General features: G+C 35.2%; 6 protein-coding genes across 13 annotated transcripts in view; 3 read left to right on the forward strand and 3 right to left on the reverse strand.

Moving 5' to 3' along the window:
- East (enhanced adult sensory threshold) overlaps window positions 1-7689 on the reverse strand; it is a 131095-nt gene extending 123406 nt beyond the window's left edge. For 4 of the 7 annotated variants that reach the window (XR_011447794.1, XM_070306674.1, XM_070306672.1 and 1 more), the window contains exons 1-5: window positions 6830-7689; window positions 1585-5829; window positions 1128-1203; window positions 348-610; window positions 94-249 (exon numbers count right to left, since the gene is read on the reverse strand). Coding sequence is in view for 6 of the 7 variants with exons in the window: in XM_070306674.1 (XP_070162775.1) it covers window positions 94-249; window positions 348-610; window positions 1128-1203; window positions 1585-5820 (4731 nt within the window). In the remaining variant the exon portion in view is untranslated. The remainder of the gene's footprint in view (window positions 1-93; window positions 250-347; window positions 611-1127; window positions 1204-1584; window positions 5830-6829) is intronic. The other 3 variants (XM_070306676.1, XM_070306671.1, XM_070306675.1) reach the window with 3 other exon arrangements.
- Window positions 7019-8995, forward strand: Mrpl49 (mitochondrial ribosomal protein L49). The gene is made up of 3 exons (XM_070306689.1): window positions 7019-7658; window positions 8334-8520; window positions 8634-8995. Exons 1-3 carry the CDS (start codon window positions 7566-7568, stop codon window positions 8906-8908), a joined length of 555 nt encoding a protein of 184 aa, XP_070162790.1. The 5' UTR covers window positions 7019-7565; the 3' UTR covers window positions 8909-8995.
- Window positions 8996-9344: 349 nt separating this feature from the next.
- Eef1gamma (elongation factor 1-gamma) lies at window positions 9345-12877 on the reverse strand. The gene is made up of 8 exons (XM_070306678.1): window positions 12778-12877; window positions 12496-12645; window positions 11674-11737; window positions 11454-11596; window positions 10856-11158; window positions 10428-10769; window positions 10196-10348; window positions 9345-10103 (listed from the first exon to the last, which is right to left on the reverse strand). The coding sequence occupies exons 1-8, from the start codon at window positions 12787-12789 to the stop codon at window positions 9948-9950; spliced, it is 1323 nt and encodes a 440-aa protein (XP_070162779.1). The 5' UTR covers window positions 12790-12877; the 3' UTR covers window positions 9345-9947.
- A 2035-nt stretch (window positions 12878-14912) lies between these two features.
- Window positions 14913-16177, forward strand: Rpn12 (regulatory particle non-ATPase 12). Its single transcript, XM_070305891.1, has 3 exons — window positions 14913-15028; window positions 15257-15329; window positions 15452-16177. The coding sequence occupies exons 1-3, from the start codon at window positions 14921-14923 to the stop codon at window positions 16069-16071; spliced, it is 801 nt and encodes a 266-aa protein (XP_070161992.1). The 5' UTR covers window positions 14913-14920; the 3' UTR covers window positions 16072-16177.
- A 194-nt stretch (window positions 16178-16371) lies between these two features.
- Gmppb (GDP-mannose pyrophosphorylase B) lies at window positions 16372-18877 on the forward strand. 2 transcript variants are annotated; one of them, XM_070305889.1, is made up of 6 exons: window positions 16372-16584; window positions 17186-17349; window positions 17446-17839; window positions 17937-18098; window positions 18167-18398; window positions 18489-18876. In XM_070305889.1, exons 2-6 carry the CDS (start codon window positions 17197-17199, stop codon window positions 18655-18657), a joined length of 1110 nt encoding a protein of 369 aa, XP_070161990.1. In that variant the 5' UTR covers window positions 16372-16584; window positions 17186-17196; the 3' UTR covers window positions 18658-18876. The 2 variants fall into 2 exon arrangements, with proteins under 2 accessions (XP_070161990.1, XP_070161991.1); XM_070305890.1 differs by lacking the exon at window positions 16372-16584 and adding an exon at window positions 16712-16843 and having other exon boundaries at window positions 18489-18877.
- Sse (extra spindle pole bodies like 1, separase) lies at window positions 18825-21702 on the reverse strand. The gene is made up of 9 exons (XM_070305888.1): window positions 21387-21702; window positions 20964-21180; window positions 20588-20877; window positions 20393-20529; window positions 20091-20307; window positions 19683-19990; window positions 19436-19603; window positions 19199-19344; window positions 18825-19119 (listed from the first exon to the last, which is right to left on the reverse strand). Exons 1-9 carry the CDS (start codon window positions 21624-21626, stop codon window positions 18977-18979), a joined length of 1866 nt encoding a protein of 621 aa, XP_070161989.1. The 5' UTR covers window positions 21627-21702; the 3' UTR covers window positions 18825-18976.
- Window positions 21703-22457: the final 755 nt, after the last annotated feature.

Below are 22457 nucleotides of genomic sequence, written 5' to 3' on the forward strand. Positions count from 1 at the left end.
AATATTTCTCGTTTGCAAGCGCAAGCGATACGCTATTCGCCGTCATATTGTCATAAATATTTTTAAACACGAGTAAACGTCACAAAGATTAACCTGATTTTGTAGAGCGGCTTTTATCTTGAGCAACCAACGGCGTTTAACGTGATGTCGCGCAGGATCCCGGCATTCGCGAGCCGAACATTTTGATACCATCAATTGTCTGTGCTGTTTCTGCGGCTTCTGCTGCATATTTGCCGGGCTAGTGTTCGCCTAGAAGAAGAAAGATAAATTGTCAATTATGGCAACCACATATACGTCTAGAGTTAATTTACAAGTGATATGACGATTCGCGCAATCAAGCAACGAACCTTCCTATCAACGTGACGATAGCACGCATCGCATAGACACGAATCTTTCGTAAGATGTCTCTCCAAATTCAAAATCTTCTTTCGCCTTTCGTCAGATTTTATTTGCGCTAGGTGCATTGGCGTATCCAGGGAACCGAACTTGCCGAAGCAGTAGGAACATACATCGGCACATACGCGTCCGGGATGAATGGAAAAGGAGGAGGATTTCTCTGGAATGACAAGCGACTGACGATCCTTAGGTGTAGCGTCTTCATTATCATCATCTGTGATATAATAAAAATTAGCGAATTATTAGATGTCGAACATATAATTGTTCTTCCGACTTAGATAATGCGAAGGCATCGGTATTAGTGAGAATGTAATAGGTAAAAAGCAACAACGTTCTTCAGCATGCATTGCTATGAAAAAAATATTAGGCTAGTGTAAGTATAGTTTTTGGAACTAGTGGTCTGAAATACAAAAAGTGTTGCATAATATTTCGGATTAGTGCATATTACTTCCTTTTAATTACATTAGGCACATAGCGAATAGTTTTAAAAATGGAATAAAAAATCTGAGGGAATATAAATAGAGCGTTAACGCGATTTCAAGTACATTAATAATCTGCTTTAAAATATCCGAGATAAAAATGTGAGCCGCTCACTGCACTGTGCTATTCTCGATGTATATAACCGCGCGCTTAGTTTAGCTTTAAAAAAAATTATGATATTTTTTTGGAAAAGGCGATGAAGGAAAAGTAAGTGAGATTATCAATTTAGTTATTCCCGCAACCAGGATTACCGCAAGAGTGTCTGTGGTTAGTAGTGAACTTTCGGTTCGCACCAGAGCTGCTATCTCCCAAACCACTGGTTCCAAACTGAAAAAAAGGAAACAAAATATAATTGGATCGATCGAAAGAAATATATATAAAGTATATGAAATTAACCCATCAGAAAGCTTACACACCCGTATATTGATATATTTTTTAAACAGTTTTTCACATACGCGACGTACAAACTAACAACGAGCGCGTGTTACGAAATCAAGGATATAAATCTCTAAAAAGTGACAATAGATTGCATATTAGAAATCTCTTTCATTTGCCATGATTGATCGATAATTTTATATCATAGCGGTTTAAATTAAACGCGAAGATAAAAATTATGGAGATAAAAAAATGGAAACGATATGAAAAACATTTATTGAGTGAATGAATTAGATTCGATCAAGAAGCATGCGAAATCGCTGTCTGTCTTACCTCCTTTTGAATGGTGTAGAACTCGGGTAAGTCCCCCTCTCCGTCCCCGCGTCCCTGTTGTTTGAGGATCATCTTTAATGGAGATCGCGATCCCCGTTTGTCCTTATCTTTGTCCTTTATCTTGAAGATCGTCTTCAAAGTGCCCGATGACTGCTCCTTTTTAATTTTTTGCTGATTTTGCAATCTCTTCGCGGCTTCTTCCAGGGATTCTAGCCCCAACGTTCGCAAGATCGACTCTTTTCTTTCTTTATCTTCAGGTGTTTCCAAAATCTTTGGCATATCGCTATTGGACGACTCGCCAGATGTAGAAGTCTCATCGGAATCCTTCTGTACGAGCTCCGGCATCTTGGGACTCTTACATTCATTTTCCAGAATATCTATGTTGTCAGTCATCTGCTTCGACACGTGATTCTCGGACAGATTTCGCGAGAGTTGCCGTTCCCCGCTTTTGCAGCTCTTTGCGCCAACAATCGTTAAGTCGTTTTCCGATTTGCTGCGCACACTAGGTCCCTTCTTGTCAAGTCCGTCTTGCTCCGCGAAAAATTCACGAAAGCTGTCCGTACGTTCGGCACCGGCGTACTTGTTCAAGAAAGATCTATTGTTCTCGTTGATCTTGGCGACTTCGTTGTCCAGCAAAGTCTCCTCTTTATTCTGCTGATCGGACTTTCGTGAATCTCGCTTAACGCGCTTGGTCTTGGAGTTGTTGGACAACGGCGGTTCCTCCTTGCGTTTCTTCATATCTCTACTGCGACGGGTACGGGAGTGAGATTCGAGGACGTCGTCTGATTCATTGCTATTGAGTGAATCACCTGTATCTTCAATTTTCTGAGAACCTTCGGAAACGACAGTCCTGTCCAATACTGATGAACCTTGCGGCGCCTCATCGGCATCACTCTGTAGATTGGAATTTTGCATCTTTTGAACATTTTCCACTACAGTTTCCTCCGTCTTGACTTTTACGTCATCAATGTACTCTCGACCGCGAGATGCGACTTGTTGTCTCTTCTGCTTATCGCGAGTTCGTAACACTCTTCTCTTTTTCTGTTTGGCATGTTTCTGTTCCTCGGGATCTTTATTGTCTGATGATTTATTGCTTGAATCTGTTTCGTTAGATTCCGAATTTTGCTCCGAAATATTTTTGCCCAAATTTGATGTTAAATCGTTGGAAAGTTCTTTACAGTCGTTACCTCGATCCTCGATTTCATCGTTCTGCCGAAGAACGGGAGTGCAGGTGCGTACAGGCACAGAATTTACAGAGCTACATTCGCTATTTGAATCACAGTTTGCGGTGGTCGATACGTTATTTGTTTTAGAATGCTTCGTGCTTTGCGCTGTTTTGCAGGAAACATCGTTCTCTTGCAATATCTCGATTGCATCGGCAAGCTTGCCATCCGCATGGCTCTCGCGCGGTATCTCGTTTATAGTATTGGCAGCTGATTCTAACGGCATAGAACTATCGTCGCAACAAGCAGATGCTTCTTGTTTATTTACACACTCGATACCTGATTCCTTATCCGATATCATTATATCGCAAATTATTTCTTTGCTTAGTGATGTATCATTTGTAGCATTTGGTAATGATAACTTGGCAGATTGGTCTCCCGCTACTAATCTCTCTACCTCGCGAGATATACTTTCCAACGTTTCTGATTCTTCCGAATTGTTTAGAGAAGTCTCTGATTCTTTCGCTTCTGTATGCTTTTCTGTAAGTCTCTCTTCTTCTTGCCGAGGGGATGCAGGTACTAGCGCAGTTGCAGCATTATCATCTGAAAGCTGATGGGATACTGTGTCTTCCGAAATCGTGCCCTCACTTGTAGGTCTTTGTACATGTTCCGCTGGAATATCTTCCAATCTCGAGATTGCTTTACTCGGTGTCCTGTTCGATTTTCTCGCTTCGGAATTACTGACGAATTCTGAACTTTTATCACTGATCCTCGAAGACTTTCTCGTAGCGATCTTCTTATTCTCGTCCAATGTCTTCGATTCATCATCACCGAAATTGACCGAGGCACTGCCAGCTGTACTACAACCAACGTTCTCGATTTCTGATTCATCCATATTGTTGTAAGATGCAGCATTATTATTATTATTACTTATATTACACGTAGATTCACAAATATTATGTACATTATTAATTCTGTCACTATCGGAGGCCCTGTTCTCCTGGATGTTCTGCGAATGCGTCTCTGCTTCCCCAATATCAGACTTGACTAGTTTCTCTTCAATCTCTTTGGCAGTATCGGCCACTTTTGGTACTGAATTTTCCGAACTATCTGACGTGATCTCATTTTTCGTAACAGTGGACCTGTCTTCGTCGGTGTTGTCCTCTAATCCCATTTTCTGGGATTCTGTACTGAGTGGCGCGACAATCTCTTCGATTTTGGGCACATCGAAGTTTTTACTTAATCCAAAACTCTTCTCTGGACCAAATATCTTGCTCTCGATGGACTTCGCAATATTTAATTTAATGTTCTCAATCATTTGATCTATTTGCGATTTTGAATTACCATCCGATTTATCTGTACTGTAAAAGGAATTAACTGTCTTTTTCATATCTATATTTAAACTACTCCTACGACCTTTCGATTTATCTGTAAATTTGGCTAAAATATTGTCCTTTCTCGATTGATCTAAATTATTAAGTTTCTTTGAATCTTCTTGTGCTTCCGCACTTTTGGGCGTTATTCGTGTGTCTTCAATTTTAACATTGTCATCTTTTGTTGCTTCGTTTTCTATAGTTTTAGCTTTAGTTTTAGAACGTAATGTCGGACCCGTTTCACTTGTTCTATCAATACGATCACTATTATTATTATTCTCGATTTCCAATCCAATATCAGTTTCCTCCTCAAAACTCTTGTACACTTCATCCTTCAAACAAATCTCCTCTTTGCTTGATGCCATAGTAGTCTGAGATTCATTACAATTGGGATCCGAAAAGCAAGAATCCATATTTGTATTACAGTCCGAGATATGTTCTATCAAATTATCCGAGATATTAATCCCCTCCAAGTTTAATGTATGACGTTTTTTAGAATCATTATCTGCGGAGTTTCCTGAATCTGACAATTGTCGTTGTTTTCCATTTCTCAAGCTTCTTTGAGACATTTGTTCGATATAGCCGACTTTCGATCTCTTTCTCAATTGAATGGCATTCTGGAAGTGGAATCCTTGATCCGTCTCTATATATTCTCCATCCGATGTAACTTTCATGTCATCAGTGTCAGGCTCTTTCTTTATTTCAATGTCGCAGACAATATTTTCATCCACCAACATCTTCTTACTCCTTGTCACTTTTCCTTCAGTCTTCTCTATAACGCTTTGTTGATTTTCAGTTTCAGAGTCACTCAACATCGAAGAAGCAATAACTTCGTCTATAGTAAGATCAATAGAATTCTTGTCATCCAAAACTGTCTTTGGAAATTTTTCAATGCTGGAATTGCTTTTTATGCTACCGCAATCTGATTCCTTGCCACTGCTCTTTCGGTTCTTTGCACTCTTTTGCAAATCTCTATTATCCTCTACAACTTTGATGAGATTGTCCTTGGTATTATTTTTCTTCAAGTTTGTTAACTTTGCTGGTTTGGCACTCTTGGACAAAGAATCAGGACTTTCTGCCCTTTTTCCCTTTCTGCCAAGTTTTGGACTAATTTTAACGCTAGATGTAGCACTGGCCTCTTCTTTGTTCTGAATGTCAGATTTGATTTTCTTGGTCCTGAGATTGTTCTTGGCACTTTTACTTGATATTTCAGTTCCTTTGCCTTCGTTGTCTCTATTGTTTATCTGATTTTCCGAGAATTTAGAAGCGACCTCGACTGTCTTAACAGTTGATTCCTCCGATTGCTTAACTCTTTTCGTCTTAACACCCTTCTTAACGTCAGAAGCTATCCTGTGTATATTTTTGTTCGTCACTTTCTTGGTAACCTTGGACTTAATGAGATTTGCCTTGGCTGCTCTTAAGTTCTGTTTGCGTTTCAGAGTTTTAAGGGCATTCCTGCGTGGCAAGCTTGCCTCTACTTTAACAGAGAGCTGACTACCTGTTGCTACCGTATCAAAAATCTCTTGCGCAAGTTGCTGCTGCTTTATATTCGGCAATGACTTGCCTTTCTTATTCTTGACCTCATTGGATGGCAAGCCAGAGTCATTACTCGCCTTCTGTTTTGATTTGGAAGGCGCTAAGGGTTTCTTTTCCCTGGATGCCATCTCACTTCCACCCACATTGGGCTCCTGCAATATCATTTATATTTTCTAGAAAAAAAAAAAATAAAAAAGACCATTCTCCCTCTATCAAAATTTACAAAATAATTTACAACTATTCTTTTCGTCAACAATATTATAAAAATTATTTTATAAATTACATTAAGTAAACAATTTTCAACGTTTATCTAATTTAATTCAAAAATACTTAAAAAAAGTCGGTGAAAGAAAACAGCTAAAATTTTTTTTTTAAGTTCCAATGTATAATAATCGTAAAAATATATTGCGTATGTTTGTATAAATAATAATCTAAAAAAAAAAAAAACCCAACTGAAAATAATACGACGAGTCAAAACTTTGAGAAGAATGCGCTATGGAGCACGTGGACTCCGACGTGTATTTCGTTACGAGTTAACAAGGTGCAATCGAGACGCAAACATGTTTCCTCGACGAAAGGAGGACAGGGGAAGAAAGGATGGAAGGGGGGGGGGGAGAGAGAAGGAGGAAGGGAGGGATGGGAACGGGTGAGAAATAAAACGCGGGGTCGAGCTTCGACTAAAAGCGCACGATATATTTCCGATCCGATCGAAACGGACAGGACAGCGGATTTGATAGATGCGGCCCTGGCGGCCAGAAAAATTACGTGACAAACTTTGCGTTAACACACGGATGCGCGGAGCGCCTCGCTCGTTAGGTAGGTAGCTAGCTAGCTAGCTTAGCTAGCTTAGCTGCGCGCTCTCGGTCTCTCCCGTCTCGAGTCGCGCGGACTGAAATATTTCGCGCGATATCTCATCACCCGCGGGACCGATCGCGACGATTTCGCGACCGCGAGAGAGCGCGTGCCACACGTTAACTGCCCGTTCGGGAAATCCGACCGGGATCGCGGCGGAAGGCGTCGAAATCGTCGCGACAAGTCGTGGCGAAAAAATCGCCCACGAATAAACAAAAGGTCGGGCGCGCGGCTCGGATTTTCGGGGGCGATCCCGCGACGCCCCGATGACGGGCGTACGCGGGCCCTCCCCCCGCGGACAAGCCGTGCGACAGTACTCACCTCGGGGACCGAAGATCCTGCCCTAGGTCCGTGGTGATCGCGTGAAATAATCGCGGACGACGATCCCCGTGAAAGAGACAGTCCCGTTGGCAGGGTGTCTATACGCCGTCCCACTGTTTTCCGACTGTCGCCACCTGACGGCCGTGGCGCGCGGCTTCAGCCAGGAGCATAGTCCGTTCGCGATAACGCCGCGCCGAAGGCGCGTCACTTCGCCGGACTGCACCCCCGTCCGGGTCGAAATGGGATGGCGCGAGTCCGGAAAAAAGAAAGAAAGAAAGAAAGAGAACCCGCGACGCGAGATAGCGGCTTTCTCTATCGGGCCTCGTTCACCTCACCGCACCTCGTCCATAATCTATAGCTCCTATAGCTACGGTACGTGCGCGCTAACTTGACCTCGCGTTACGAGAGCGCGGATCTTAGCTCCTCGTAGCGAGCGCGCGGACGCGTTCACCTACCTATCGGAATTGCCTGTCCTCGTCGTCGTCGTCGTCGTCGTCGTCGGCGGCGATGTTATTTCTAGCGCGCCCGAGACTCGCGGGCGAGCGAGCGAAAACGAACGTCGCGGCGAATGACGCGCGAGTTAGACGGATACGCGATACGAGGATCCTCGCGATAGGTAGATCGGGTCCGGTGGTCTCTAACCGCGAGACGAGAACGCGAGAGGGAAGACGCGACCGTCTCGTACGGCGCGCATCAATGGCGGACGGCGACCCTTATATTTACCCGAGTCCCCAAAATGGCCGCCCTTCGCATTCTCGCACGCGGCAACCTCGCGACGATCCTCAAATCCTCGTGGACGACGAGTCACGTGGCGCCCGTAGTTCCTCAGGTACGCGCGAAATTCCTCGGCGAGGGAACGAATAAGCTTTACAATTGTTCGATTAAGCGCGATTATTCATTTTCAGCGTACCTATATATGTATACGATGCTCCTGTGCAATGCGACTTGTTAATCTGGCTTACAATTTAATGACGAGTAAAATTTTACTCGCGATTCGATTAATATCCGCAAAAAAAAAAAAAAAATTGCAGCTGAAAGATGTTTTATTAACCTACAAATATATATTGTCCATATACAACGAGTTTTTCTGCGGATGTATATATTTGAAAATTTAGAGAAACAAAAGAGAGAATGAGATTTACTATGTATAATTGCATATAAATTGTAATTATAATTTCAACAATTTTTTTACCTATTATTCGTTATTATTGTTTTCTCTTATATACGCTCTCACAGTTATTCGTTATACTTGGATGTTAATATTACGTATTAAAATTACTGGTTAAAATATTATTGATATTCAATATTCCTTTATGCGTTAAAAATAAAAGCTCGTAATCTTTAAAAATTCCACTGATATTGATAATAAACTTTTTATATATTATCTTGATATTAATAAGTTGCACGAGTTGTTTATTTAATATATAAAAAAGTTGATTATTAAAATTAAACTTGCAACAACGTATGTGCGCGCAACTTAATACAAATAATCTTTATTTTTCAGATTCAACGGAGATGGAGCAGCTACAAATCATCCCCTACATATACTAAACCTTCGAATTACACCAAATATAAAATTACAAAGGATCCAGATGAATGGAAATATGTAGAGCGTGTGCTTAGATATAAAATTGTACCTAAACCACCCACTGGAGATGTTGAACTACCATCTGGTTATAAACCTCCATGTGGTAAGTAATAATAAATTTAATTAATTTCATTAAAATATTACATCTTTTTACATAAAATTACATACGTTTAAATCTCCTTTTATATCTCTATAAAGTGATTTTTATTTTAACAGCATCACCCACGGATTATTCCTATTTCATAGAACGTACTAGAAATTATATGCAGCCTGTGTATATGAATAGATCGAACAGAGGAATAAAAATAACTACAAAGCTTAGTAAAATTCAAGGAGATATATGGACATTGGATCGTGACATTAAAGAATACTTGAAGAAATGTAAAGGACGAGCACCTCCTAGCCAGATACATGAATTTGCTGGTGTAATTAAATTTAAGGGTGATTGGGTTAATCGCATTAAAGACTGGATGAACATAAAAGGATTCTAAAAATCACCAGAAAACGATATCTCCATAATAAATTGTTATAACATATGTAAATATGTAATAAACAATAAATCTTTGTTATAAAATACATTTGTCGTTCTCTAATATTCTGTCAACCAAAATTATCCAATATCAATATGCCATATGTATAACTTTTTATTTAAATAACAAAAAAATATTCTATATTTTTCGTTCTCTAATACATACATTTTTTTTAGTTGTTGACAAAATAGGGATATTTATTTTTTAGTACTTTAACATCATATTTATTTCTGTGAAAATATACTGCATCGCAATATCAAAAAAATTATCCGCATATGTCAAAATGTTATAAATATGTAATACATGTATGTCGCACATTAGAAAATTTTTCATTAAATCGAATGATTATGTATATATATATATATATATATATATATAAATGCCTACATAAATATAATCTCACACAATGTTACACAAATAAGTCATTATTAACTGCGACAAATACACATATATAATATGTATATAACATTTTTCCCATAAAATTGTTACATTTTTCATAAACTTAACATAGAGCTCAAAATATCTGTTTTCTCTCTCTTTTTTTTTTTACATGTACTGTATATATTAATATGATACATTTTTTTCCTACTGAAGAGGTTCGATATCTTTTGTTTTATGTAAATATATTACGAGATATTCTGTAGTAATTCAAATTATATGGATAAAATTAAGCATGCCAGTGATTTGAATACAAAACAACGAATAAAATTATGTTGAAATAAATAAAAAATTAACTTTTGCAAATGTGTACTCAGGTATACAATATTTGTCCACTAAAAAATATTTTTTTTTTTTTAGTTATAGAAAATATATTGTAAGATATGTATATACATATACATACAAAAAAAATTTTATTTGATATGGAGATCAAAAGGAAGGAACATATGTAGGAGAGATTCTGAATATCAGCTTATTCTATTAGGATTTTTATGAAGGACATATGTAAACTTTTTTGATATTTTATCATTTCCTTCGGTTTATTTCATGCATATGGCAACATTTACTTGAAAATTTTTCCTTGATTAAATTTCCGTCCTTCTTTGTCTGTACCAATCCAACTGAGATATTGCTTGACCAATTCTTTTGTTTCTTCCTTTGATGGGTCCAGTTTTGTCCAAGTATAAGATTCGTAATCCACTTGCCAATCTGGACTTAGCTATAGAAAACAAACAAACAAACAAAAATATATATATACATATATTTTATTCATAAATATCTTATATATTCATACAAATGTGTAACACTTACTGTAAAAACAAGGTCCTGTCCGCGCCAGATCCAAATGCCACTAATTGTATTGTCATTGTCCTCTCCAAATATACAGGCACTGGCAAATGCACCCTTTCTCATTGAATCTAACCGTTGATACATACCACTAATTAAATTACAGGACATAAAAACCTGCATGAATAAGAAACGTTTGTTAATGATAAGGTATTCAATGCTTTTTGAATATTAGTGAAAAAGAGTATCTACATACTTTAGTTAACTCATTGTTGTACTTATATTCACCAAGCCAAATACTATAATTTTCCGGATCAAATTTTTGCCAAAAGTAAGGAATAGATTTAGACTCGTCTTCATTAGAGTAAAAACGTTTAAAATCGTCCAGGTCGAAAGAGCTTTTAGACATCGAAGCAAATGGATTTTTCTTTTTCGGCTCGGCAGCTAACGCCTCGTCTATTGCATCAGCTTCATCTTCTACTGCTGCCTTATCCGTTGCACCTTTAGACTCTTTCTTCGACTCTTTGGATTCCTTCGGCTCCTTAGTCTCTTTAGCATCCTTTTTAGACTCTTTCTCTTTTTTTTCTTTTTTTGAACTCTAAATAAAATAATAAAGACAATTTGCAATGTTTAAATTTTTCTTCTTTCTTTATTTATATATTATTTTTTTAATAAAATACTAACTTTTCCCTGAGTTTCTGCAAACTTCTTAGGATCATACTCAATAGTTTTATCCGCCAATTTGAAGGCACCAATTACAGCAATAGATTCAGGTTGATAGATAACTGTTTGGAACCATCGATTTACATTCAAGTAAGGCTTACGCAGCTCTGGCTCAAGGATATACTGATACAAGTGCAACAATGTCATAGCTACGCAAATATCTGCCAGAGTTAATCGTTCTCCCACTAAATAGGTCCGTGTAAGTAAATGCGAATTCAGAGCAGTGAGTGCTTTGTTTATATCTTCCTTGGCATGCTCAACAGTCTATATAAAAGCAATTATATAAATTTAATTAACTAGCTATATTAATACTTTATTATGATAATTTTTAGCAATATTTGATAATTAATATAATTGTATAAAAATAAACTTGACATTATGAATGTATAGAATATTGTAAAAGCATATGCATGAAACGCATATGCATATAAATTCAATACACATAGATTTAATCTACCTCTTTGAGTTACAAAGAATGGCTATAAAATTTCGCCAATTTTGCCTTTGTAGGAGGATACATATATCTATGTACGCAAAACCAAAAAAATTCAATTATTACCTGTTTGTGGTATGGCATTATTCCAAGTAGGGGAAATACCCAAGCACAACTGGCAGGAAGAATTTCAGAATCGGCAAAGCCAAGCCATTGGATAATCAATGCGCGATCAATATCAGTTTTTCCTCTCAGCTGTTCATTAGCCACTATAAATATAAAACAAATATATATTGAAAGCAATAAATAAATAGATCAAAATAATTCTTTTTCAGAGGAATCTTACCATAATAAGCAATCGCATTGCTTTCTGTAATATATTTTCCATCGCTTGTTTCAAATGCTGGAACCTTGAAAATTGCACACATTATAATATTTCCAATTGCTACAATAACTCCTGTAGATTTTACATAACTGAGATAATATTTGAGAATATAATCGTATTATGAAATCTTCTTTTTCCTCTTTATGAAACAATATTATTATATTGCAAAGTTTCTTTACAGTCCTTTACTCTAATTATAATACGCATAAAAATAATGCATTATATATTTGTTCTAATGTGGTTACATGATCATATAGTAAATATATACGTAAATGAGAGAGCAGCATAAGAAAATATTATTTTACAAGTATTGGCAATATAGACAAGATCTTAACATGGCATTCTATTATATGCATATTATATAGACATATGGAATTTTAATATACAGATATTCAAGTATACTTCATTATATGAATTATATGGGCAATTATGCATAATTTATTTTATGTAAGATTAAAAATTATTTACTATATTATTCTACTTGATATCATTCATAAATCTAGTTCTTTATTATACATGTGATTAATTGAAAAATCATGTCAATGTGATACCATATGAATCGCCCCAAATGTTTGTATATAAAACCTTAAATATGACAATTGTAAAAACAACACATATACTTAACAAACGAGCATTATTTAAATAGTGTAATTTAGCTAGTCATAAAATAAAAGAGTATTTTGTAACTTCTCTCATCGTGCGTAACAAGAGGAAAAGCGTATCATCAACCGTATTGCAAACAGAGATTTTTCCGAGGAGCGAAATTGAGACCATCCGGCTTACCTTTCCCAGCGGAAACTTCTTCAAAAACGCCTCGGTCTTATTGGTCTCGCCAAAGACGAAGTCCTCGGCGACTTTGACTTGAGTACCGGAGAATTGTGCCGCTATTAGGGCCTTGTAGGCACGGAAATTTTCCGGGTACGTATATAAAGTCTGAAAGAAAAAAATCCACGATATAATAAATGATACATCGTATCAAGATTCATTTTACAATAATCCAACGCCGGCATCGGCGCGTAATGATGCAGATGTCGACCGGTGAAGTGCCGCGTGAAAACCACTTACTCCGGACGCCATTGTATCCAGTCACGGGAAAAGGAAGCAGTATTCGGATTAGAAACCGGCTGTCGCGCATGCGTACTTTTGCACGCGACTGTAGGAATGGGGGATCCCGACCACAGACTTTTATATACACTAGACCGTTAACTCCTGCGAAATACATGACCCCGAAAAGTATGTAGGCAGAACAACAAATTAATAAAATTTTTTAAATTTTGTTAGGTTAGGAAATCTGTCATTTTTAATTAATTATATACATATTCAATTAATATCACCATAATTATAAATAAAATACATAATTATTATATATAACTTTTATCTTTGTATTTATTATTATTTTTATTTTTTGCGTTTTGTCGTAGTATCGTTTGCAGCTAACAACAAAACTATAGTGAAATATAGCACCGAACCTATTACCAAAAACTAGCATGCTAGCACGCACAGCAACACGCAGCACATAATATTTCAAGTTGCATAGCTATTATAATTGCTAGCAAAATGTCTCGCATGCGATCTAGTACGCAAAATCGTACCGTGTGTAGCAAGCTTAAATCACGCATGCGCAGATGTTTATTTCTCATATGCGAACATATAGTCCTATATAATCAGAGAAGCGACATCTTTATCCCCTCCATGCTTCCCATGATCGCCATGTTGGTCCCGCAGCTGTCCATGTGTAATCTAAAATGTCTTAAAAATGTCTCAGAGATACCCATACAGCACTGAAGCTTGCAACAACATTGCTGCAACATTGTAATATTGCATATTGCAGTTTAATGTTGCAGAAAAATTGCAAAGACATTATTTTCCAATATAACTTTAGCAATGTTACAGCAACATTCCGAAAATATTATAAAAAAAGTATTCAATAATCGCTAGTTCATTCGTTTACCACTATGCGGCGCATGTTCCGCTATCTATTCCGCATTTAATTTTTAGTCACGATGATTATATAAAATTTACAAAGAGCGGCTAGTAAGATTAAAAAGATATAATAACTATTTTTGTTAATTTAAGTCGTATGATATGACCCCAATACAGGGGCTCAGACATTGGACTAAGAATTCTTTTAATAGTTTCCATTCTTATATAAAATCAAAAATTTGATAATAATTTTCTAATATGCAAGATACTTCAGATTTTAGTAAATAAATTTTGAGATTATATAAAGACAAGAGAGATATGAAAAAACTCGTATGCGTAAAAATTCACCACAATCTTTTTGCATCCGGATATCTGAATATTTCGGATACAAAGAAATTGTGAATTTACACAATTGCAAATTGAATTTTTTCTTATTTCTCTTAGATATTCTCTGTCACTGAAGGAAGTCGAATGTGTACCGAAAAATTTACATTTTATAATTTCGTTATTATTATAATATAGAAAATCTATATACACGCTAGATCCTGACTCTTATAGGCCTAATTTCTTATTATTTTTTTCATATGTTAAGAATATTATATCGATAAATATACATAAAGCATTATTGCATATATATTATATTGCTATGTTGCTGCAATATTATATTGCAATATTTCTGTAGGCGGACATTTTACTGTTGCTGCAATATATACTGCATAACAACGTTGCAGCAACATTTCGCAATGTTTCTGCAATGTTGCAATCTTGCAGAAAAATGTTGCTGCAATATTATTGCAATCTTGCGGTGCTGTATGGGTATTCAAAATGTCTTTTTTTACAAAATAACATTACAAATATACTTTTTCCTCCGGTTGCGATTAGTTTGCACGTAGGATTCACTACGTGCAAATTAACCGCCAACATAGGACGCGTTCACTTAACGACCGCAACGCTCGCGAGCATTATCTGTCTTTGTTTAACTTTCGGTGAACAACAAAGATGAAATGATACGTGAGCGTTGCGATCGTTAAGTGGAACGGGCTCGTGGCGGTCAGCCAATCAGCAAACGGAACGCCATTGGGTGCGTTTACAACCGTTGAGTAGCAATCGAACGTGATTGGTTCTTACTGCTAGAATCAACAAATCAACGTCGAGTGTTGACAAGACGATGCTCAACAGTTGTGTTTTCTGAACGCGTCCATTGTCGCTTCTCTGATTATATAGGACTCTACTTCTCTTGGATCATGCATCTCGGATATTTGATTGTTCCACGGCGAAATTAAAAATGGCAGCCCTCAAGGATGTTGTTTCCTTGTATCAGAATTTAAAACGCGAATGGACAAGAACTCCGTGTAATTTGAAGAAATGCAGCGAATTGCTCAATCAATTGAAGGTAATCTATTGGTATTTTATTCATGAAGCGTCAAGCGATGTAATCGCTGACAAAAATATCTCCTCATAACCTCATCACATTTACGGACTGTCGAAATGAATTGTCATCGTTTGCCCATTAACTTTATTTTCCGAATTTCAATGATCATTCCGTTATTATATTTGACGTTTCGGTTTTTAGATATGTGTATGTATAAAGTTGTGATAATTATATGTGTATCCTGTGCAGATCGGTCTCACGCATCTGATGTTTCTCCCGACGTCAAACAGCACGGCCAGTCAAAATGAATTACTCATTGCCAGTATGTATCGTTCAAGTTTTCACAATTTATATATATATATATATATATATATTGTATATATATGTATGTATATCAAATATAATATTAATTCTTATACCTATTAATTTGTATACCTATCGCAGGAGATATATTGGAAATTGGAGCGCAATGGAGTATCGCCGCCGAAGATATACCTTCCTTCGAGCGATACATGGCACAGCTCAAATGCTATTATTTTGATTACAAGTCCGGTTTGATGGAATCGGCGTACAAGTATCAGCTTCTTGGTCTGAATCTTCTGTTTCTGTTGTCGCAAAATCGCGTCGCTGAGTTTCACACGGAGCTCGAACTCCTGCCATCCGATCAGATACAATCAAATGTCTACATAAGGCATCCTTTGAGCCTGGAGCAATACTTGATGGAGGGTTCGTACAACAAAATTTTCCTGGCCAAGGGCAACGTGCCCGCCGCATCCTACAATTTCTTCATAGATATTTTATTGAATACTGTTCGTGATGAGATCGGCGCGTGTATGGAGAGCGCGTATGACAAGATCTCCATTCAGGACGCTGCGAGAATGCTCAATTTAAACACGGAGAAAGACATAAAGGCGTTTGCCACTAAGAAAAATTGGAACCTGTCCAAGGACGGTTATTTTTCCTTTACCACGACCAATGAGAAAAAGTCCGAGGAGCCTATCCCAAGCTCCGAATTGGCAACGCTTGCTATAGACTATGCCAGAGAACTGGAAATGATCGTTTAACGCTTATGTATATAAATTTATGTATTTTACATTTAAATAAACTATCGCTCTTGTAAAGTAATACAATTTTTTTTTTTTTCTTTTGTAATATATACGTATCTGAAATAAAAAATGTGTTTAAAAATTTCCTTTCTCTCTTATAGGTAAATATATATTGTTAAATAAAATCATATTTTGTTTGCAACATTTGTCACGTTTACGTCATCTTAACGGACAATTGAAAAGGTTATATTACACCATATATTAATAATTACGTGGGAGAAATATTTTTGAAATCTCTTTAGATAGATAATTTATAAACCATCTTACAGTGGAAATATTCACACAAAATCTTTTTGTCATCTAACCTCCGATGACAAAAAGTACGATGCCGTCATATCAAGTGACAGTGCGGTGGCGGTGACAGGCGATCAGGTGGAAACATGGCGTCCAGTGATACTGCTAGAAAATTAATTAGCCACAGAGATTCGTGAAACAAATATCTGTAATCATTATGTGAAAGGGACACATAAGGTTTGTGATTGTGTATAGCAATTTATTTTTGTCTATACTGATAGTGAAATATCGCGAATTGTCGCATACATACATACATACATATTATATATATATATATATAATATATATATATATACACAAGATCTATGCGCTACCATAATCATGAACATGCTCGTAAACACGTAGCGCGCTTACATCTATTACAAGTGTATCTTACGTGGCAATAGTTATCGCAAAAAGATACCGTATTGTTTCGTTAACAAGGTGTGCGTTGCACGTAAGTAAAATTACATGTATCCGATAAAAAATAATAATACACTAATGCAACAGATTGTGTTATACTATTGTATCTATATTAAACAATTTAGTAATGTATATATATATATATATATATATATATATATATATATATATATATATATATATATATAATGAAATAATAATAAATAAACGTATATTAATTTGCAGTAAAGCGGAATAAAAACATGAATAAAAAGATAATAAAGTAATTTAATAAGAAGTGATATAATATGCAATATTAATAATAGGAATATGAATTAATTACAGTTTTTATTATCAGAGCACAGATTATTCTCTTTTTCTATTGTAATTGTTACAGGATTTTTAGAGATGCATGAAAAGAGAAAAAAGTTACAAACCATGCGTGCTTTAATACTTGTAGGTGGCTATGGGACGAGATTGCGACCTCTTACTTTAAGTAGACCCAAGCCACTTGTCGAATTTGCAAATAAACCGATGCTCCTACATCAGATCGAAGCACTGGTACATAAATATTTATCATTTGACAATTGATTAATTTACCAAAGTTTGTCGAAGTAATTTTCATTATTTTCAAGTATATTTTTTTAACATTCTTAGGTACAAACAAATGTAACGGAAGTGATATTGGCTGTCTCCTATCGAGCGCAGCAAATGGAAGAGGAATTGGTTCATGAAGCAAAGAAATTGGGAGTAAGACTTATCTTCTCTCACGAACCGGAACCATTGGGTACTGCTGGACCGCTTGCGCTCGCGCGTGAATATTTATGTGCCAGTGATGATCCATTCTTTGTTTTGAACTCTGATATTATTTGCGATTTTCCCTTTAAACAGCTCCTCGAGTTTCATGAGAATCATGGTAAAGAGGGAACTATAATTGTCACTAAAGTAGAGGAGCCGTCAAAGTATGGTGTAGTTGTATACAAAGAAGATGGAAAAATTGAGAGTTTTATCGAAAAACCGCAAGAGTTTATATCTAATAAAATTAATGCAGGTACGATAATGGAAATATCAAAACTCGTGTAGAAAAATCTTATAGATTAGGCACATTTACATAATATAAAAAAATTAATTATATCGATAAAATGTAGGAATGTACATCTTAAATCCAAGTGTATTGAACAGAATAGAATTGAAACCTACCAGCATTGAAAAGGAAGTCTTTCCAAGCATGGCTCAGGATGGAGAATTGTACGCGATGGAATTGCCAGGCTTCTGGATGGACGTAGGACAACCTAAAGACTTCCTTACAGGTATTTATACATTACTTGTACACAAGTTAACTTGTTCGTTTATATCTGATATTTATAATTTTATTCAGGAATGTCTATGTACCTTGCTTCGTTAAGGCAAAAGCATCCTGAACAGCTTTATTCTGGACCGGGCATAGTGGGGAACGTTTTAATAGATCCGACAGCTACAATTGGCAAGGATTGCAGAATTGGTCCCAATGTCACAATTGGGCCTGGCGTCACTTTAGCTGATGGATGCTGTATTAAACGAAGCACCATTCTTAAGGCAGCTGTGATCAAAGAGCATGCATGGCTTGATGGGCAAGTATTAATTACATTATGTATATGTGCGAAGATTTACATGTATGATATTAATATCAAAGTAATTAACAATATATATAATTTAAACAGATGTATAGTCGGATGGAGAAGTGTTGTAGGACGATGGGTGCGAATGGAAGGTACAACTGTACTAGGGGAAGATGTTATTGTGAAGGATGAACTATATATTAATGGTGGACAAGTTTTGCCACATAAAAGCATTTCCACTTCTGTACCAGAACCACAGATCATTATGTGACCAAAGAGTATAACTTAAATTCGCGAATCATTGAAGGCAATACTAATTGGCCAAGACATATGTATGTTAGGAAATTTTTTTAACAATTTTTAAAAACACTTGAATGTACAATATTTTCTATATGTGTTATTATTTTTATATACAGCATGGCTTTAAGATATCTTCTCGTTAAAACATAAAAAAATACAGATTTTTCTTTATAAATGATCAATAAAATTCTTTTGTCTTCTGAACACAACGCTTTTGTATACGATGTAGAAAAAGAAATTAACTTATATAAATATCGCAAAAACATTATACCTGCAATATCAGAAAGAATTTAAACTATTTTCATTGGTAAGCCTCGTACTATTATTGCAGCTGCTGTTGTATAATGACAGCACTTATTCTTAGATTTTGCCACTGCCCGTAACATTTCTGACTCCATTTCCATTTTGTTCTTTTCTGTTTTCTTCGTGTATTCTACAAAAATTTCATTATAAAAAATTATCAAATATTGAAGAAAAAACATGAAAAGTGACTTTTATCTCATAATACTAACTTAAAGTACCAGAACTCCAACTATCTATGTCTACATCAGTCCACGATTTCTCAGACGATGAAGGAACCCAATTACTCATAAAGTGTGCAGTCATTTTATCAATATCAACATCTGTTACTTCCCATAACATACCCAGAAGACAAGGACTGGAAATAAAATTAATTTATACAATTTCTTTTTAATTTAAATAAAATTCTTACACTTGATGCAAAAATAACCAATATATATCCTTTTTACCTGCATGCTATTAAATATTGATTTGAAATACCAAAAGGCGGATATCTTCCGCCTATCATAAATAATTTTACACTACTACATCCGAATAATAAAACAGTAGATCTCACTCTCATTCTTTCAATATCTTCTCCGGGTAAATATTCTATGCCACTCCCATGACCAGTATACCTACAGGGAAAAAAAATAGATACAATTAAACGAATAATCTATAATTGCCGATATATATAGAAAAATAATATTTTTATACATTAAAATATCATGATTTATTAGCGCGTCCTCGAAAATTTCTTCGCTAGGTTCTGTGTTGTAAGTTTTCCATTGTGGTAGCCAAAAGTCCATAAAAAGTTTTATGCGTTTTTCCATTTTATTTAAATCGCCCGATGGATTGATCATACAGATTCCCATATCTTTTTTGGCTTTAATTATTTTACAACCTTCTACTATAGTGTCTTCATGTTCTTTAAATAATGCGTATGCCACATGTAGAGAAGGGAAACGAGTAACAGGATGATTCTTAATAATTTCCATAGCTTCAAATGCTATATAATCCATATGCTTAAGAATAAGAACAAATAAAGTGAATTGTCATACAAAATAGAAATTTATATAGATTTGTATATAATTATTTTTCAACATAATAACAATGTACGCTTACCTCGTCAATAATTAAAACTAACGTCTTTCGTTTTGCGCTTTCTAATTTTTGTACATATGCTAACTTTCCATAAATAGACAAAATAATGTTATTTGCAAGTTTTTCACAGTCAGGAAGCAGAAATTTCACTGCACGCGCTATTTCCTCATGCGTGAGAAAACATGAACACGTGAATATCTTTCTCAGAAGCCATCTACATCGCTTTGATACTTCAATGCTAAAACAGCACAATAATAAGATTCAAAATACAAAAATAATATATTGCAATAGGCTTTAAATAATAACTATCAAACATTACTAACAAAGGTTTGAAATCTGATATCAACTTATCCAACATTTGATGCATTTCATCTACAATTTCTAAATTTTCAATGGGATCAGCTATAAATAGTACTCTCCATTCACGCAACCATATCTTCTCCAATGCATCTATAGCTATCTGTAATTAATCGTCTTAAATTTCTTTAAGAAGCATAATAGTTTAAATTCAAGTCTACCTTCATTTTGTTATTCTGATCTACACGCATCATCCAATATTGCTTAGGATTTGCATAAGTGGCTCGTAACTCATATGTGTAGTTACCCAATAACTTCTTGATCTCTTTACAGATATCATAAGATACCTCTGTTGCAGGTTTTGGCAAAGTTATGCACAAAGGTTCTATGTCAAATAGCCCTGTAGGCAATATTGTAATATGTATGGCGTGCATTACAGTAGACGTATGTTTTTCATGCCTCAATACATTTGAAGATTCATACTGGGCAGTAACCTGAATCATATACCACTCTGTGGAATATAGAGAATCAGAATATAGATATAACAAATTTCTATAGGAATATATTGTAATAAAAAGAAAAAAAAAATGTATATACCTTTTGGTAGTTCTGAGAGCTTTGATTTTAATGATTCATTATTGTCTGTAAATTTTGTTTCAAACTTTACATATGTTGGTTTCAAACCATATATTTGAGATTTATCTGTTAGAGATTCATACATTTGAGACTTCTGATATCTGTTCAAAATATGTTGTCGTAGTATTACTGCATGTGACTCAACCAAATGATGAATGGCTGTGACTTCATTTCCAATCTAAAAAGATACATGTATAACTGATATTAATATTATTGTAAGATAATTTTGATTATTATTAAGGTAAATTATTGTGTGTATATTTCATAATATATATAGCAAAATATTTTTTAAAAATATATATGTTTTAAATATATATTTTATAAAACAATTTTTATTTATTTCATTACATATATAAACACTGATTAAATTAAAGATTTAATTACCTCTAAATTACAAATTGCCAGCATTTTATTTAAACTAGCATACTCAATACTTCCCACATAATTGCATTGTGCATCCGCAAGTAATTTTTCTGCATTACTTTTGATTTCCTCCAACTTTTCTTTACCGATTTTCTTTTGTGATTTTTTCGTCTCACTCACTTTCGATTCATTTTCTATATTATTTTTATCAGAATGACATTTGCGCAAAATTCGCATGATTTTATCAGTAATCAAACTCATGTCGCGCGAAAGTGTTCACAGAAAAGACTTTATAGAAAATTAAAAACTATATATATTATACAATTCGTTTTGCTTACTATCCTTTCACGTGCTTCCACAATTTTTTTTTATTTTTATGAAATAACACACATACTCTCGTATATACACCACGTTATATATCACACCATACAATATATAATCTGTATTATAAATTTCTTAAGTGCTATTATTTTTAGTGATAGCACTTCAATACTAGATTGAATTCTATTACGTACGCACGCAATTGCAATTAATTAAATAAATATTATATTAAGACAGATAGCTTTATAATTAAATGCACACGATTCAGATTTTTGCATCAATATGCAAGTTTAAAGTTAAATCGGCAGTTAATTGTAATACCACACTAAAATAATACGCACTACAAGTTACTAATAACACATCTAGTGACAATTATAATTTCACTATGGCCTAGTTTACACGTGGTTTACACCGATATACCTAAAAAACCCGTATCAGACTACACATTGAAAATTGAAGATTAAAGATTAAAGATTGGAATTTGACTAATCAGAACGAAAAGGACTAAAATTTCTTTATTCTGGCTGGTCAAATTTCAATCTTGAAGATTGAGATTCAAGACTGAAATTTGACCAATTAGGTCAAAGAAATTTTAGTTCCTTTTATTTTGATTAGTCAAATTCAAATCTTCAATTTTCAATGCATAGTCTGATACGAGGATAAAGCGGCGTCTACAATAAAGATTTTAAGCCCTAAGCTAAGAAATTGACTAATCACAGTCGAGTATTCTTCTCATACTTGACTGTGCTTAGTCAATTTTTTAAGGCTTAG

Source organism: Polyergus mexicanus, unplaced genomic scaffold (assembly GCF_030449975.1).
Source record: "Polyergus mexicanus isolate NDT 795.1 unplaced genomic scaffold, iyPolMexi1.0 SCAF_13, whole genome shotgun sequence".
NCBI lineage: Eukaryota > Metazoa > Arthropoda > Insecta > Hymenoptera > Formicidae > Polyergus > Polyergus mexicanus.